The sequence below is a fragment of the Pollicipes pollicipes genome, unplaced genomic scaffold, assembly GCF_011947565.3.
Source record: "Pollicipes pollicipes isolate AB1234 unplaced genomic scaffold, Ppol_2.1 Scaffold_4219;HRSCAF=4965_pilon_pilon_pilon, whole genome shotgun sequence".
Lineage (NCBI taxonomy): Eukaryota > Metazoa > Arthropoda > Thecostraca > Pollicipedomorpha > Pollicipedidae > Pollicipes > Pollicipes pollicipes.
The window spans coordinates 10497717-10515160 of NW_023596448.1; the positions used below are offsets into that span (position 1 = coordinate 10497717).

The window sequence follows — 17444 nt, forward strand, 5'->3', positions numbered from 1 at the left end:
TTTCTCGCATCCGCTTCACACACATTGGACCTCGAAGCCAAAAACACAAGGACATTACATATGGTGATTAATTAACGGCACTATAGATTCATCTCGATCACATGCAGTCGCGTGCAGTCATCTTGCCTACAGGTAAGCGACTAGACCGTTCCCAAAGGCCAAGTCACTGGATGCCTGGCGAACGTCTGATGGCAGCCAATACCACATGTGAGTCGCTCGGGAAAAAGTTATCGACGCAGGAAGGTGCGCACTTGCTTGAGTTGTAGCATACTGTCAGCTGTGGCCCAGGTGGCGCGTGAAGAGGCCGGGGCGCTATGAAAGGCCATTTCTATAAGTTTAGCAGGATCGTCTAAGCACCGAACGGGTATCAGCGTGACATTGGAGCTGGTCGTGGCCGCCTGCGTGACGGTCCTCGAAGCTTCGATACTCCTCGACGTCAGGGTCGAGGATGAGGACGAACCGGAGTTGCACGAGATATACGCACCCATCGTCCATGAGGTTCGGGAGCACGTGGGGCGCAGGACCATGTACAAACAGGTGGTATTTCCCACTCTGGGCAGGCCGTGTATTTGGTCTTCTGGAAGAGCATCGTCTAGGACATTAGCCACACCGTTCTGAACGACAGGGTGTACCACAAGCAGGCACAAACGACATCGTCCCCATCGGTGACGGCACGTTTGTCCATACACCGAATGCTACCCGGAAACAAAGGGATTAACTGCACGGTGTCGACGGGCCAGAATACGGCATGTTCACCTACTCCCCCGCCTCGCGCTGAGCTTTCTAGCACTGGTCTGCCCAAAACGTACGACTGCGACCTCTGGAAGGCTGGCTCCACCTTCATAGTCACCGCCTGTCTTACCGGCGCCAAGGACAACTTCTCCACGTTCAGCTTCGACTGCTCCGATCTGATCTGGAGCTGCGATGCTGTCGACGGGACCTCCTCCCTTGAAAAGGTTACACACTGCGGACGGGCCTGCGAGGGTACCTTGCTGGTATTCACTTCACAGCGTATCTGCGCACATCTTTCCCGCCCGCGCACACCTTTCCCGTTTTCCCACCGTAAGGCAGGATCATGGCTTTCCGCTGGTAAAAGTTACGGAGGAGTATGGCCGCTGAACACCATTCCTGGAAACCAGGATGTAGCTTCGCCGAAAAGGTTGGGGGAGGGATGAACGGTGAAAAATGACGAAACCCATCCATAGAAATGCGCCAGCAATCGGCTTTCTCTCCAGATTTGAGCTAATGGGGGTAAATCCTAATGTAGTGGGAGGATGGCGCCGCTCCAATTGAGTTGGGAACCGGGTCATTCAGGATAACATTCGATTCCGCGCTAAGAACATTCCTAATGCATTCCGCAGTCGGAACGAAAACTAGCGTCATATCATAGTGGTTGTTGTACAACCAGACATACCTTATGATCGCAACTTCATAGCCCTCGTAGCCGAATTTGAGACGTTTGTGCCGCGTGTTTTGTGCCGGATATCCTCTCTGGGGGACGCGACGCGGGTCGGGGCATTGTATTGGATCGGGGCGCTTCGCGCGAGGTTAGCCCTTCGGCTGGGTAGCTGTGTTTCAAATTATCGGCACGTCTAATATCCTTCAGCGCACTAGGTGGGTTTGATGCTTGCGTTTAGATGGAATGTTCGGTTCCCGTTAGGACAGCAGGGGCTGATCAGGACTTTGGGGGGGCTGATCGTTATTGTAGAATGTCATTCAAAGTGCCTGGTGGTGAATCTCACGCACACAGATATGGCTGTATATATATATATATATATATATATATATATATATATATACAGCAAAATGCATGTGTATATATACAGATACACATAGTATTTTGACATTACCAGGGGGGGGGGGGGGGTTCAGACTCATGTTGCTGTGCTGCTCATGGAATGGCTGTGTGCAGATATCAGTAATCTGATAATTTGGGTGTCACGATGGAATTAACAGGTCAGTGGGAACCCAGTCGACAGAATAGTGGGCAAAGCTACTGCTTGAAATGGTATTTTATGCTGTTGACACATTTAACTGCTCCAACAGTATCAGGAGAAGAAACCCACAGAATTTACTGCTGGAAATATTGCATAGTATGCACATAACAGCATACATCAAACCATTTTGGGGACTAAATTATGGTTTCAGTACCTTAGTACCTCTTGCCATTTGCCCCCCCCCCCCCCTCCCCCCACCACCATCCCCCTGAAGCCGCCCTTGTGAGGCTGTGCTGGTTTCACTTTTCAAATGGATATGAACAGTCCATGTTGACATTTCCTATAATCAGACATTTATTGAATGGCACAGTTGTCACAGAGACAGGTGTGGTTAAAAAAATATGCTGCAAAAGCAATTCATATATCCTCTGGCAGCCTGAAAAAAATCCATCCACTGTGCCAGAGGCCTACATGTTATGAATGTGCTGAACCTCACCTTGGTATGTGCTGAACTCAGGCCTTGCCAATTTATGCTTGATTTTCAAACCATTACTGTGACAAATATCCAGCTTTTAGCTGTTTAAAATGAATTTTGAAAATTTCCATATTGATGCATGCCATGATTGCTTGAAACATTGCCAGATATGCTCCTCCCAACATTGTCATTTTGGTCTGGATTTTTAATGTCATCTTGTTAAACTTAAATTGAATTTTGCCCATAGTCTAGGCATTTGTTATCAATATTTTTTTTCTGACAGGAATCAGCTCAGATCCGGTGGCATGTGTTGTTTCCAATTACCAGAATTGGTAGGCCATCAGTATTTTGGTAAACAACACCACCTTGATGCCATGTGTAGCTGCACTTAAACTTGGCTCTGGCAAGGAACAAATTGAACAGGTATCTTTGTTACCACATGTTAGATGTTGGCATGTCTGTTGTAGGGACATGCAGCAATCAGAGATGGTGATTGATGGTTGTCCTTACCTCTGGCAAGATTTGATTAGGGTAAAAATATTTACCCTTAGCTCATCAGTGCATGCACTGTCACTGGTTAGCCATATGAAAAACTTGAATGACTTTGTTCATTCTCAGTGTGTAATCCCACAAGCCTGCCCTGAAGTGCATAAGCCTGCCCATATGAGGGATGTTTCCATCATCTAAAGATGGTGCAACCGAACTGTTTAGATTGCTGAGTGCATTTGCAAGGAACATTGTGCACATAAATAAGGCAGTAGTGGTAGCCTTATTCCTTATAGAAAGACCAGGAAAATGGAGATGTAGATTCATTGATATTTTGGCAATTTGCCTGGATCAAAACAAATGGCATAAGTAAATTTTCTGCCAGTTGTATTGACATAGGCATGAGGCCACCACGTCAACACGTCTTTATCTCCATTCTCTTGTTTTTTTTTCTATGATGAATAAGGCTATTACTATTGTCTTATCTATGAACTGTGCAGGTTTGCATTCATTCCATATGCAATGCAATTCCAAATCAATTCCATATGCATCCATTCCACAGCAACTGTTGTTTTCAATGTGACGACATGTCTGAACCACTAGCTCGGGCTGGCAAACAATCCACCCTAGGGGAAGAAGCCATGCAGCTGGTCCATGCCATTGGCTGACACCATCCTGCTGCGTACCCCCTCAGCCTGCCACAGAATGAAGAAGGGTGAGCTAGCGCCACTGGAGCGGCAGTCGAAAGTCAGAGAGCATGAGGAGGGAGAGGAGGAGGAGGAGGAGGAGGTGTACTGCGTCTGCCGCTCAGCCGACAGCACTCGCTTCATGATTGCCTGCGACAATTGCGAGGAGTGGTACCACGGCGACTGCATATCCGTCACCGAGCGCGAGGCCAAGCACATCAAGCGCTTCTACTGCCACCGCTGTCGTAAGCGGGATCCCGAGCTGAAGATCCGCTACAAAGACAAGAGCCGCGGCGGCCGACACGGCGACGAGCGCGGCGAGAAGACGGAGCGCAGCGAGAAGAGCGACAGGAGCGAGAAGGCTGAAAGAAGTGAAAAGGCCGACAAGAGCGAAAAGGTCGACAAGAGCGAGAAGGCGGACAAGAGCGAGAAGGCCGACCGGGGCGAGAAGGCTGAGAAGAGCGAGAGAAGTGACAAGAGCGACAAGGCTGAGAAGCGACCCCGGGAAGAGCGCGACAAGCACCGCGACTCGAAGAAGGCGGCGCGCGCTGAGCGTGAGTCGGTGCCGCCGCCGCAGCCGCCGCCCCCACCTCCGCCGGCGTCGGTGGCGCCGCCGCCAGGGTGCGGCCGCTGCGCGCCTTGTCAGCGCGCGGCCGACTGCGGCCGCTGCGCCGCCTGCCGCGACGCGCCGGCCTTCGGCGGCGCTGGCCTCCAGTCGCGGCCGTGCAGGCGGCGACTGTGCGCCGGCCCGCCAGCCTCGCCGCCGCCGCCGACGTCGCCGCCGCTGCGCGAGACGAACCGGCCGGCGCCGCGGCCCGAGGAGGCGGCGCCGGCGCCGGCGCCGCGCCGGCGATCGAGTGAGCCGCGCCGCGCTGCCGGCGCGCGTCGGCGCAAGCGCGAGCTGTCAGATGACGAGGACGAGGCGGACGGATCGGGCAAGCAGTGCTACGGGCCGCAGTGTGTCAAGCCCAGCCGGCAGGGAAGCCGCTACTGCTCCGATCAGTGCGGTCTTAACCTGGCCAGGAACAGGATCTTTCAGGTGGGTGGCCGCGACGGGGTGGGAGCTGTCTCAAGGTCGCTCGGTGTAAGGGTTTGCAGCACCGGGTGACTAACATACCTGTGTCGGAACTGTAATTAGTCTGTGCCGGAGGGCATGCGCCGGGCAATGACGTCAGCTGCTCATGTTTTACCCGTCTCTACATCATCCGCTGTTTTGTTCAACTCATATCGCCAGTCATCTCTCGCCAGCTACCTCCCGCAACATGCATCGTCGCACCCCCATTTTGCAGTGACATGTCTCACTGCGTCCACCAGCAACGCATGCTTGGGCGTTCTCCCTACCCGCACAATGGCGCTTTGGCGCTACCTGTGCGATACGGCTCCACTCTCCTGTCTGAGCAGTTGCTTGTCATGTGAGAGCGTGAAATGGCTGTAGCGGCCGAACTGCACTTTCGTACCAACCATTACCATGGTGCCGACACGCGCTCGTGGCTCTGACCCAGCGCCGGGGCCGCGCCGCCAGGTGCTGCCTCAGCGCATCCAAGAGTGGAACATGACACGCTGCGTGGCCGAGGACCGCAACATGCGCACCCTGGAGCGCATCCGGCGCGAGCAGCTGGAGGCGCAGACGCAGCTGGAGCGGCTGACGCGCTCGCACCACGAGCTGGACCGTGTGGTGGACCGCGGTCGGCGCGGCACGGTCGACCCCTCGGCGCTGGAGGACGACACCGAGGAGGAGCAGCACAGCTGTCCACTGCGTCACGTGTGGCCACGAGGTGGCCACCAGGAACGCCGTGCGCCACATGGAGAAGTGCTTCGGCAAGTACGAGAGTCAGACGTCGTTCGGCTCGCTCTACCAGACGCGCGTGGAGGGGTTTCAACATGTTCTGCGACTTCTACCAACGCGGCCAACAGGACGTACTGCAAGCGGCTGCGCGTGCTATGCCCCGAGCACAGCAAGAACCCGAAGGTAGGTTGGGGAAGGCAAGGGTGGCGCGCCCACAGACTGGACAGTTTTACTTCAGCAGCCTTGAGGGTGAAAGCTAATGTTATGCCTTTGACATTCGATGAAGAAGTGGGAGAGTAATACCTCCCGACCTCCCAATGGTCAGCACTGGCGGGGATGTCTTGCGCGAGCAAAGTGGGAGCTGCGGGTGGGTGCAGTGACATGCACGACTCAGTTTGAAAGGGCGAGGGCATCGCCGGGAATAACGGGGTTTTAATCAAGACCGTGTCAGGAGGTGGCCGCCAGGAGCGACGGCATTGATCGTGCCACTATTGCACCAATTCCTGCCCGAGGATAAGTCATCTGGGCGTTTGTTGGCTTTGACGTCATAGACTGGGTACCCGACACAACAGCCCCCAGCGCATGCCCGGGTTTTCTCTGGCACAGTTTGACTCCGCGCTCATTGCCGCCGAATGACGAGGCTCCCAAATGTCCGCGGTTTCCTAAATTATCCTCGCTTGTGTCCCGTGCCTCTCATCCCAGCTTTTCCCTGTTCGCATGTGTCTATTACCCGTCGTCTGCCCATCCCCGGCCCCCCGCAGCTCACGTGTGCCGGTGTGTCCCCTGATCCGGTGTCGTCCCTGTCCGCAGGTGTCTGATGACGAGGTGTGCGGCTGCCCCCTGGTGGCGGACGTCTTCACGTCAATAGGCCAGTTCTGCCGCGCCCCGAAGAAGAAGTGTCTAAAACACTTCAGCTGGGAGAAGCTGCGCCGAGCCGAGCTCGACATGGAGCGGGTGGGTACGGCCGGGGGGGGGGGGGGGGGCGGGGGACGCTCGGGTCACGCAGGCCTGGCGAGAGCCGATGCCACACGTGTGTATTGGACCGCTGGGAGCGCGGCTGTGGAGCTGATGATGAGAGGACCCGATGCGGATGAGATGGAAGTAACGGTTACATTGTGGTCCAAAGATGTCAGCAGTGATACGTACTTACGTGAGACTGCGCTCTGGTTTGGATGGCTCATGCTTGCTTGCTGTGACGGCTTGAATAGGAATTATGAGAGGAGTGCGAAATATTTTAACGTGGACGGCAGGGGCTTTGTCTAGGCTGCTGCTCAAGCAGGGATTTTTGCTTTACATGTGCTTGTACATTAATATCCATCCTTTGATGGCATTTTTGATCAATAATGAAATTATATCCCTCACGGCGTGCATTACCGCACGTCCCGTTACCTTTTCGTGACAAGCATCCTCTGTAAAAGATGGTTACCCTTACCATTTAGGAAAACTGTCTGCAATGCCGCTGTCGTACTGAAATGCGGCTACTGCGAGCCAGTTGAGAGCATATGAATCTCTGGCTTTCTGCATCATCGGCTGCAGTAAGCGGCGCCCTTCGCGCTGTTCGAAGCCATTACGCTACAGCACATCTGTGGCGTTGTAAGTGTGCTTGGTCTGCACCAGGCGTCTGACCTCCCCCGACCTCGCCTGCCCCGTCGTCAGGTTCGCTGGGCGATGAAGATGGACGAGCTGCTGGAGCAGGAGCGGCAGTGCCGGCAGAGCATGGCCAACAGGGCCGGCGTGCTGGCGCTGATGCTGCACTCTACCTTCGACCACGACGTCATGGAGAAGGTGCAGAGCCAGCAGAAAAAGATGGCCAGCAAGGTGAAGGTCAAGGTGTCCTAGAGTCATGCCAGGGAGGTGACTGTTCTGCGTGCAGGGTGGTCAGGGGGTTGGCCCACCAGTGGGACACCTTCGGTGTTAGCAGGATTGCAGCCGCGCTGAGGTGGCTGGCCGCCACATGATATCTCGGGTTAACCTGAGCTGGCTTGGGCTGCCCAACAACCGCGGCAGCCATACTGTGTGGGCTCGAGGTGTCCTAAAGATCGGAACTGTAGTGCTCCAAGTCCTCCCAGATGAGCGTGTCCCCCTCAAGAGGTCCAACTGAATGCTATGCCGCGAAAGGTGGCCTTGATCAAGAATAAGGTGGGTCCGATCGAAGGGGATTAGTCCAATGTAGAGGAGGTGTCCAGGACGATGCTGGAGCTCTAATAGGATGGCTGCGCTGCCATGGGCTGAAAATGTGGCGCACCGATATGGGTTCTGCGATCACAGCAGGCTTGTGTTTCGTGGTGTGTTGAGCCGACGGGATGGCGAAGTTCAAGCAAAGCACCGACCAAAATATGCGTTCGTTCATATTCTCATCATGTTTTTTTCTCGCCTTGTTGGCATTGATTGCATTGTAATTTGCGGCAATACATGCTTTGCTCGGTCTCTAAGTGTTTGCGTCTTACGTTGGTCTTACGCCCTGCTGACAGTGCTGGAAACTCCGACTAGCCAATCACGAATCATTGTGGGGAAGTGAAACTGTGGTTGATAAAAGTTTGGACATCGAAGGTGTATTGGGAAGGTCACTCTTTTTCGAGTGAAACCTGTATTTCTTTGTATGTTTTTCTACAATCATATAAGTGCTATTGCCCCATTCCCTTGCAGGGGGTCATGCAGCACTCCGCAAACACACCTCGGATTGAGTTTCAAACACGATCCTCCTTGGTTTGTACGGGTGAAGCTGATACGTTAATGGGAGACCGCGACTGGTAGCAGTCACGTCATTCGTCGCTGGTTCGAATTTGTTGCGTATGTACGCCATCTGCCGGCGTCGACGGCTGGTACACGATTACACGCGTCGATTCGTCCTCGGGGCGTGACTTGTACATAATAAACAGGAGCAAGCTGGCCACCCACCAACACCTAGACGAACACAAAATCCTCTAATTTAGTTGAAATATGGCGTTATTGATTTTTGTCAAGCTCGAGTGTTTACTTGTGCTTGGAGTTCCCTGTCTGCTTTCCTTGTTATGGTTTTGATGGGATAAACTGTACGTTACTCACGAGTACATGAGAGCGCAAGACGTTTCCCTATCTATGTTGTCCACCACATGAAAATGATGCGCAAAAAACCGCCAATTAGGTGTCCCTGTCTCACTCTAGCTGAGGGCTATATTGGCAGATTTCCGTGCATAGCGGCCTAGACGGGACCTTTCACCCCCACTTTGACAGTTTCATGGTTCACTCGGCATAACTGACCAGTAGCGTAACAGCCAGTAAAGTTGGTTTAGTTAGGTTTGGTCCCAATAAGTTCCGTCAAGTAGATTTATAACACAATTAAAACTACTGCTGCTTGAATTAAAGCTATCAGCCGGCATCTCATAACACATGAGATTACTGCGAAGCCGTCTGATACCCACGTTGTCCCATGTTGAAAACGCGCGAGGCTCCTATTCCCGACCTCGGCCTGGGGTTATTGCAGACCCCGTCACTCGAGCGTGTGACGATGATTCAGCCATATTTTGGATGTCACTCAACCCACAACCTGTTCTGCTTGTTGTTTATTGGAACGCCATATCATGGAACTGCGACACAAATAACGTACATTCCATCGTCGAAGGTGATTCACTCTATTTAGTTCGGTCGTGGCCACTGACTGCACGTGCAACAAAACCCGTTTGATTTCACAGACTCCCACACAGTTGTCCCCACGTGCCAAGCTCCCAGTTGTTCCGAAACTCGTGTCGCATTAATAAAAACAGCAAAACAACACAAACTGTAGTCTGGACAGTGCTTGGGGTCAAGCGACGTCCGATCCTCTGTGCTTCATCTAAGCCCGAGAATGAAACCGCTGGGAAAACTGAATCGCACTAACTGACAGTAGACTGACTGTTGGCTTAAGCATGCAGCTGTGCACTAACATCCCTGTGCTGCTTTAACCAGCATCCCACACTGAAGGCTCCAGGTTGGAGAAGAAGCAGGCATAAAGGACGAACTGCGGCCAAGTTTCATTCCTATGACAGTCGTGCTGGGTGACTTAAACAAGAAAAGAAAACGGTGCCCTTAGATAACATAGTGGCTGAAAGTAACGATGCAATCTGTAAAGGACGCCAGATGCGTGTAAGCCCCTAGAACACCCCCGTCCCTATCCCCTCCACGCAGGTAGGCTCGGATGCCCACCGCCTACCCTGTACGGGTCTTCAGTGACACGTGAGTCGCGCACCGCCCGTCAAGCCGAGGACTGCGGCAGTGAGGTGAAGACCGCCTCGAACGGCAGGCAGTTGCGCGTGAGGCCCATGGTGGCCTCCTCCGTGGGCGGCAGCCGGCCGGGCGGCAGCGCGACGGTGAACTCGCGCAGCAGGCCGCCCATCATCAGGAAGTGGTACGCCTGGGCGTACTCCTCGCCGGTGCAGCGACGCAGGCCGATCCCATACGGCACCAGGTTCTCGCTGGAAGCGAACACACCGTTGCGCAAGAAACGCTCCGGCCTGAAGCGGTCCGGTTCGTGCCATAGCTGCTCGTTCCACTGCGTGCCGACGATGTCGTAGCGCAGCACGGCGCCGGACGGCACGCGGTAGCCGCCCACCAGGAACTCGGCCAGGCTCCGGTGCGGCACGCCGGCCGGTGTCAGCGACGAGCGGCGCAGTACCTCGGCCTCGAAGGCTCGCGCCAGGTGCGCATGCGGCCGCTGCGCCAGCGCCAGCGGCGCGGCGCCGGCGAACTCGGCGCGCAGCCGCTGCTGTACGTCTGGGTGGCGCAGCAGGTAGGTGAGCGCCCACTCGCAGAAGGCGCTTGTCGTCTCGCAGCCGGCGTTGAGGAAATCGAAGAAGAACATGACCAAGTCCTCGTCCGTCTCGGGCCGCCAGAGTGGGTCCCGCTTGCTGGCACGAAGCCGTGCGATGAACGTGCCCTCGCGCCGGCCGCCGCCGCCGCGCACGGCCTCCGCGAACTTCTCGCGCACGGCATCGCGGTAGCGCAGCACGGCGCCGAAGCCGCTGCGCTCGTGGAAGAGCGTGCGCAGCAGCCGGTTGTCGACCCAGGGGTTCTGCAGCGCGGTCATCTCGGCACTGAACAGTGCCGTCAGGCGCCGCGTCTCCGCCTCCGGCAGCCTGTGGCCTGTAATGACGTGCCAGCACAGGCTCAAGTACCGCGGACGGAAGAGACTCTTCACCTGCACCGGGCCGCGGGCCGCCCGCAGCTCGCTCACCAGCGCGGCCACCTCGGCGCCGATCATCGCCTCCAGCTCGGAGGACGAGGTGAGCATGTGGTGCAGCGAGGCGCGAACGAGGCGCGAGTTGCGGCTCCAGCGCGCGCCTTCGGAGACGATGACGCCCGACGACGCCGGCCGAACGAGACGGCCAGCTGCGCTGAGCCAGCGAACCGGCCGTTGGCCGCCTCTTGCGTCATGGCGGCTTGGCTCAGCTCCAGGCCCTCCATGTACACGTTGTAGAGCCCGCCGGCGTAGAAGCCGACGACGCTGCCGAAGCGACGCGGAAGCGCCCGCAGCGTGTCGAAGAGGGCGTCACGCGTCGAAGCGCCGACGAAGGCGAGCGTGCCGACGATTGGCAGCGGTTGTCGGTCCCGGCGGGCCGCCCGGTGGCCGACGCGGCCAGAGCAGGAGCAACGCGGCGGCGACCACCAGCGTTGCCAGCAGCGCCGGTGGCACGACCAGGTCCTTGGGCAGCACCTCCTCCAGCATGGTTAGGACGGCGGCGCGGGAGCGTGGAGGTCAACTGCAGAGACGGCGAGCGTGGAGCGGTCTGACAGCGGTCGCCGCTGAAGGCAAACGGATGACGTTGGCTAGGAGAGACGGCGACGAGGCACGCCGGGCGAGGCGGGGCCACCGACGGCGGCTGCAGCTGACAGGAGGTGGAGGGCGAGCTCAGGCAGCGGCGGTTCCAACAGCGAACTCGCGGCACACGTTTTCGCCTACCGCACTTACCGTTCGTCCACCGCGCCTGGAGACGTCGCTGGGGTCGCCGAGTAAGCTACGGCTGGTCGCTGCAGGGGTCGTATGGCGTCTCCGCGGGATCGTTTACTGCCTGTTCAACATTCGCCAGGTGTTTCGTGACAGATCCCCTGTCACATGCGGCACAGTCTCCCGGAATGTGTTACTCGGTCGCGACTGTCATGACTTGTATGCCTCAGGTTTGCCCGGACTTCAGTTTTGTCGTGCAAAGAATGGTGCGCTTCTAATAGCCGCACAATTGGCGCCGTGGCATAGTCTGTGAGTGAACGACGAGACTACACGCTCATAGGCAGCCGAGCAGGCAGTTCACAAGGTAACAGAATAAATCTCACGGCTTATTACCGGTACAGAGGAAGTGGAAGTGGGATAGATCAGAAATTATTTCCTTACCAACCCGCATGATTACTTAAACTTTTGGTTACGCGAACCTGACAGCCAAGTGACGCACTCGAGGACTAGATTTCCTACTGAATACGACGTTTCATCGCCTATTTTGTTGGGCCAATGCAGCTTTTCTCAATAACATGGCTTCCTATAAAAATCGACGTCATGAAATCCAAGAATGTAGCTTTTGCTGTGAGATCTGGATCTAATTTTGCTACTTCAATATATAATGAAGGTAAATTGGAACAACTTAGTCTACTTTTCTGTTGTATGCCATGCATTTCAGTAGGACTTTGTTTTAACTGATCACCAAAAATGCAGCTGAAATAAACCAAATGAACACTTGTACCAAATTTGATACCCCACAACTAAAATCAGCACTTCACCACCGATTGGATTATTGCCACTACTGCAAACGTTTCCACCACCAGTTTTAGGAAGTCATTAACTGCAAAACTGCAAGTTATCATGTCACCAAAGGCACGGAAAATATGTCCGGAAAAACATAATCCGCCAAATCGGCTGAGGTTTCACCAAATAAGTGAAACAAATCACCAAGAACTGGCAGGAAACCAAAACTTTGTACCAGAAGCTCAGATACTCAGCCATCAGTAAAAACAACCATATTCCGAGCCAAGTCGGCATTAACCTGCGAATGTTTTGGGGCACGGATGCCATTATTCACACTGGAGCTACGTTCTATCGAACACACCTTCAGATCCAGGGGTGCAGCTAGTTGGTGTGTGTGTGTGTGTCGGGGGGGGGGGGGGGGGCGCTGAAACAAGGTGGCTCCCTGTATCTAGGCACAGAGTGCTTAGCAAGGGCGGCTGTGCTGGCAAGGGGCTCCTTGTCGACCAGAGGTACATTTTGCGGAATGGCGATAGGACGGGACCCTACATTTCAGAGATCCACTTACGTTGGACGAGTTCCTTTTGCCTGCCATGGGATTGAAATACAGGAAATGGCCATGAAATGATCCACAATGAGACAGTGAAGGACCTGGCCAGTCACGGGCTATGATGCCGAACAGGGACCCTAAAGAGCCCCTGGGCCCGAGCTCCAAAATGGACTCAGGACCCCGTTTGAGCCGGTTTTCTGAGAACCTTACCTGCGGTACGTGCTGCGTTCCACACACGTGCTTGGTTGGTGCATTTGATTGTTGTCATAATCGTCTTAAGAGGCTTTTTTATTTGTGGATTTTGGGATCAGAGCTCACCCAAAAGCAGGGTTATTGTGTGTGCCCTAGGACCCCACTTATTAAATTGTGAAATTTCAATTCCACCGCAAAACTTCATGAAAAAACCTTGCATGCACCGTAGCGCTTGGCACGGTACGCTGCCCTTTGTCCCCCTGACATTGGACAGCCGCTGCCACCGGTCGCAGGACCATCCAAGTCAGAAGTCAAATAGCGAGCGCATGTAGACGCAGCCAAGATCGAAAATGCGGAAGCCCACCTCCACCTCGCCACCACGTTTACGTTATGAGTTCTCACTAGGTTCCACGTCGCCCTCCGTGTTTCGTTATCATGGATGTGCCCCTGCGAGGGCGTACATAGCGACTTGAACTCCCATACCGCCACGGGTGCGTTGGCATCGCTGGAAGCTGATACAAATTAGGCAACGAAGGGCTACCAGCTGTTCTTTAGGTTACGATTTGGCTTATTGCGGTGATGACCAGATTTTAACTGGCGCCATTGGTGATGAATCAGTCTTCTGGTGGTAAATTGGCCGTTACGGCTTGTTGATTCAGTTGGTGATTAAAGTGTCCATTTTGGTGATGGAAGTGGATATTCCAGTAGTCCAATTAACTTTGTACCTTTCAGACGCCCTTGATTTGATGCGATAACAAAATCCATTGTTGTCGTTGTCATGGATACGAGTCTCCACATACTGGCACGGCAGCAATTGGGCGGATTAAAGTTTAAGGCGTGTTTAAGTGCTGTTTTTATTTATTCATGCTGCTGAAGACTTTCTTGTGTTGGCGTGACAGGAGGCGAGATTTCCTCCACTTACGACGTCATGTTCAATGCATTTTCCATGTTGGCATCTGTTAAGCCTGTAGCATAGCTTTATGGAATGGAAACTTAATTTTTTGTGGCCAGTATATTGCACAGGATGTGATCCCAACCCCAAATGCAGTCCAAGCTGACTGCAGCTGCAGATTTGTTTGCAATCCGAGTTTGTATGCAATGCAGTGCATCATGGGTAGTTCGAAGCTCAATCTATGTCCTCTGATTTGCATGATTTGGTGAATGCCATATCGTGAGTTTTGCAAGCTGTTTATCTGCTACCCCCAAGGAGATGTAATGTATCTCTGGTTAAATCATTTGCTGGATGCAAGTCATAGCATGCAAGAAACCCACAATACCTTACTGTATTTTGAAGTGAAGTGCACAATGTTGTACACAACAACCTACAATCAGGAGCAACAGTTAAGGCGGAACTGCATTTAAATGGAACAAAACTTTTTAGTGTCTTAAAATTAAGACAGACCTAACGTTGACAGTTAAAAAAGCGAGAGCACGTGTAAAATGAAGGGCATGGAGAATAACCGATGCTGTTTTCCTTATGCCCCGCTAGAGCTGCTGTACACCTGCAACGCATTACGTTTGAGTTTTAGTGAATTTTTACGCATAGCCTTCACTACCTGTGAAATTTTCAGCACGTCCCCAGCGGGTTGCGTTTCAATTTACGTCAGTTGGCGTACTTCAACCATGCTGAACGACATGGACTAATTGCAGCAATTAACATGCCCTGGTGTATAATGCTTTTGGTCATCACTAGCCATGTGGGCTAGCTTAGCGTTTGTAGTTCCTGGGCGCTGAGAATGTCGCGGCCGTCGCCTTTGCTGGTTGGAGCCGTGAATGATGTGCGGGGCCGGTGGCTATTTGCTAGTAACAGTACCGATCATCTGCCCGGCATGCGATGCCTAATATATCCACGAATAGCGACGGCCACGGTGGTAGCGTCATCCAACTCCCAGCAAAAATGTCAAAAGTGCATTAAAAACCGGGCTATTGCCTGCTGGGCGTGTTTTCTTATTAGTTCTTATCCTCGCGTATGCTTTTGTTTTCTTATTTCGTCCGAGATAGTCCGTTAGTCTGAAGTATAGCCTTTTGACAACATTCCTTCTCTTGTGACGTCCTCTCACGTTAACGTTAACAACACGAATACCTACACGAACCAGGATGGAGTGGCCGGCCAGCGATGAAAAGTGCCTTTTCTGTCACCGACGAAAGTTGGAATCGTCTAAGTTGTTACCTGGGGCAAGATCTTTCAGAAAAAAATGCAACATAACTCTAAATGCGATGCGGCACAAAAAACAAGTGGAACTGAAGTGCAGCGTGGCACAACCATGGAACAGTTTTGCTTCGGTAGTTCATTTGCACTAAAATATTATTTGCCTGCCATCAAACACTGAATGATGAACGAGACTTCACTTAAAAATCAAGCACAGGCATATGTAACATAACCAGCCCAGAGGCATGCAGCTTCCTTTTCAGTTAGGGGAGGTCGAGCCTTCAAGCCAGGGATGTGGTTTCCCATTCTTATCTATTATATTTATCCATTGATTTTCTGTTATCATAGTCTTTTAAGGTTCAGCCACCCAAAACTGATTTTGAGAAACTAATTTTCTGCTTCCAACCGTGAAAAGAATATGCGCCAGATCTAGATAGAAAACCGTACAAGTTAATCTCGAAAGCAGACCCAGCCATTTTTTTGTTCGTACCTCCCCCCCCCCCATCCCCTCCCTGTTCCCCTCGTACCCACAGCCTTGCACTGAACCCAATTTATTACCGTGTGGCGAGCATTTGAGTCCATCTGTCTCAAATAGCACAGCACTTTAAAACGCCGTGCAACAAACTGATCATGTTCGTCGCAAGATGCTGTAGCCCGCCACGATTCTTCTACGACTAGTAATAAGCCTAGTTATTTGGTATGTTATGCTGTTAAGTATGTAGCATGAATTTGCCGAAAAGTCTGTGAGAAGCCCTGCTCTGAGGGGTGTTGAAAAAGCCCTGTGTCACCACTGATCTGTGCTGTCAGCACTGATATCCTATGATTTGTAGTACATTTCAGCCACCTGCTAAAAACTATCCTGATTGAAGCTGCTATGTTTGGCAATGCCTGTGACTCAACTCGCTCATGCAGCGAAACGTCAACTTTATGACGTGCGCTCTACACATGCTCACACTGCAAGCGTTGACGAGTGCAGACCAAAAGTAAGCTTTGAACTAAAAAAATCATGGATAAACGGTATCATAGAATCTCCAGAAGTTTTGCACTGCAGTCTCAGATCATCCACGAAAGGACTCGGAAACGAAATAGTCCCCCATGCCACTGAATCAGCGTTCGATCAGCTGACCAGCCCACGGAGGCACGTGACCGTCTGAAGTACAGCATTACGGTCCGCCACCGGGCCTGGCCATTCCCGGCAGCGGTTGAGTCGAGGGCGAGTAACCAATGCCATGCACGACCCCATATGGCGATGGGCGAGTGCAGGCTGAATACCGGTTTGCGTTGCGAAGCTGCTGCAGCCGAATTCCTGCACCAAGAAATTCACGGCAGCAGTGTTTTGCTGTACAATGCATTCTTGTTTTTCATTTCCAGCGACACAATGAACAGATCGGCTGCTCACTCTGGAGCTGCCGACGTCAAGCGGACCTCGGAAGAGCAATGTCTCAGTCAGGTTGAGACCCAATGCATGTAGAAACCGGTCTTGACCACACCGCATCGCACAGTTCGGACGATGCATTACCGGAGTGAGAGATGTGGTCACTCCGGACAGCGGCGATGCTCCAGGAGGGCTGGGGATTTTCGGGCGAGGGTGCTGATCTAGCGCCGCGGTATATCAGGGATGTGAACGTGGACTGCTGTGTGGTGGTGCTGAGTGGTAATAGTGTTATCACTTGTGTCTAGATGTGATCGTCGCGTGGAGTACCAGCGCGAACAACTTTGATCAGAAGATGTCATTTATTCTCGGCGTAAAAGGACTGAGTGTACTTGGTGTACAGAACAATGAATTCGGTTGCCGTCACGAAAGTATTAAAGCCAGTGCTCTTTAAAGATAATTTTTGGATCCGTAAATCCTCGTCGGGTAATAAGTCTTAACATCTATGCCGGGCTGAAGTGTATGCGATACCATTCCCGACGCAACACGAGGACAAAGCACTGAGCGCCAGAAGATGTGATAGCAAATACTTCGCGCATGGGTGACTCCCGCTACCGGAATCCTCAATGCTTTCCAGTGCAGCATATGGTGCTAACGAGTTATGGCTGCCAAAACCCCGCCCGAACAGGGACTCGAACCCTGGACCGTTAGGTTAAAAGCCTAACGCTCTAACCAACTGAGCTATCCGGGCTTCGAGCACTTAGGTTTAAGTCCATTTACAGCGCCAGTCGCCACCATTGAGCATGCAGGGGCAGAAGGAAGAGAAACCATAGTCAGAATCGTGGCGAAATTTACAAGCAACGCGTGCACGGATTCGTCGGCTGCCTTTGCCGCTCATTTATTCATACTGTGTCGTATTCCGTTCAATATCAACTTTAAATAAATGGTCACAATTCACCATTTTGGCCACGTCGAATTGTCACCGATCGATCACATGTCAGTTCAGTTGGCAATTTATTCGATAGGAGCGTTTAACCCAGTTTTAAGGAACGACATATCCATGATAGTATGGAGTTCCTTTTTTGAATGACTAGCATATCTTCCTCAGTGTGCATCTTCACGTGGCTCC

At 52.9% G+C, this 17444-nt stretch overlaps 2 protein-coding genes and 1 non-coding gene across 3 annotated transcripts; 1 reads left to right on the forward strand and 2 right to left on the reverse strand.

Annotated features, from left to right (window-relative positions):
• Nucleotides 1-1303: 1303 nt before the first annotated feature.
• Nucleotides 1304-7791, forward strand: LOC119095803 (CXXC-type zinc finger protein 1-like). Its single transcript, XM_037218657.1, is given in 9 exon segments — nt 1304-1614; nt 3593-4138; nt 4472-4623; nt 5107-5331; nt 5333-5455; nt 5457-5483; nt 5485-5553; nt 6181-6324; nt 7027-7791. Coding segments are annotated over 8 exon segments (1458 nt in total). The 5' UTR covers nt 1304-1614; nt 3593-3603; the 3' UTR covers nt 7210-7791.
• A 1789-nt stretch (nt 7792-9580) lies between these two features.
• LOC119095804 (steroid 17-alpha-hydroxylase/17,20 lyase-like) lies at nt 9581-10788 on the reverse strand. Its single transcript, XM_037218658.1, has 4 exons — nt 10698-10788; nt 10559-10665; nt 10097-10522; nt 9581-10039 (listed from the first exon to the last, which is right to left on the reverse strand). The coding sequence occupies exons 1-4, from the start codon at nt 10786-10788 to the stop codon at nt 9581-9583; spliced, it is 1083 nt and encodes a 360-aa protein (XP_037074553.1).
• Nucleotides 10789-16992: 6204 nt separating this feature from the next.
• On the reverse strand, nt 16993-17066 carry TRNAK-UUU (transfer RNA lysine (anticodon UUU)). Its single transcript has one exon. It is a non-coding gene; the product is annotated as a tRNA-Lys (tRNA).
• Nucleotides 17067-17444: the final 378 nt, after the last annotated feature.

Coding starts and splice junctions, on each gene's coding strand:
- LOC119095804 (XM_037218658.1), bottom strand. CDS start 10,788: ATGGAGGGCCTGGAGCTGAGCCAAGCCGCCATGACGCAAGAGGCGGCC. Junction 10,666..10,697: donor GCAGCTGGCCGTCTCGTTCG/GCCGGCGTCGTC, acceptor TCGTCTCCGAAG/GCGCGCGCTGGAGCCGCAAC. Junction 10,523..10,558: donor GCGCCGAGGTGGCCGCGCTG/GTGAGCGAGCTG, acceptor GGCCCGGTGCAG/GTGAAGAGTCTCTTCCGTCC.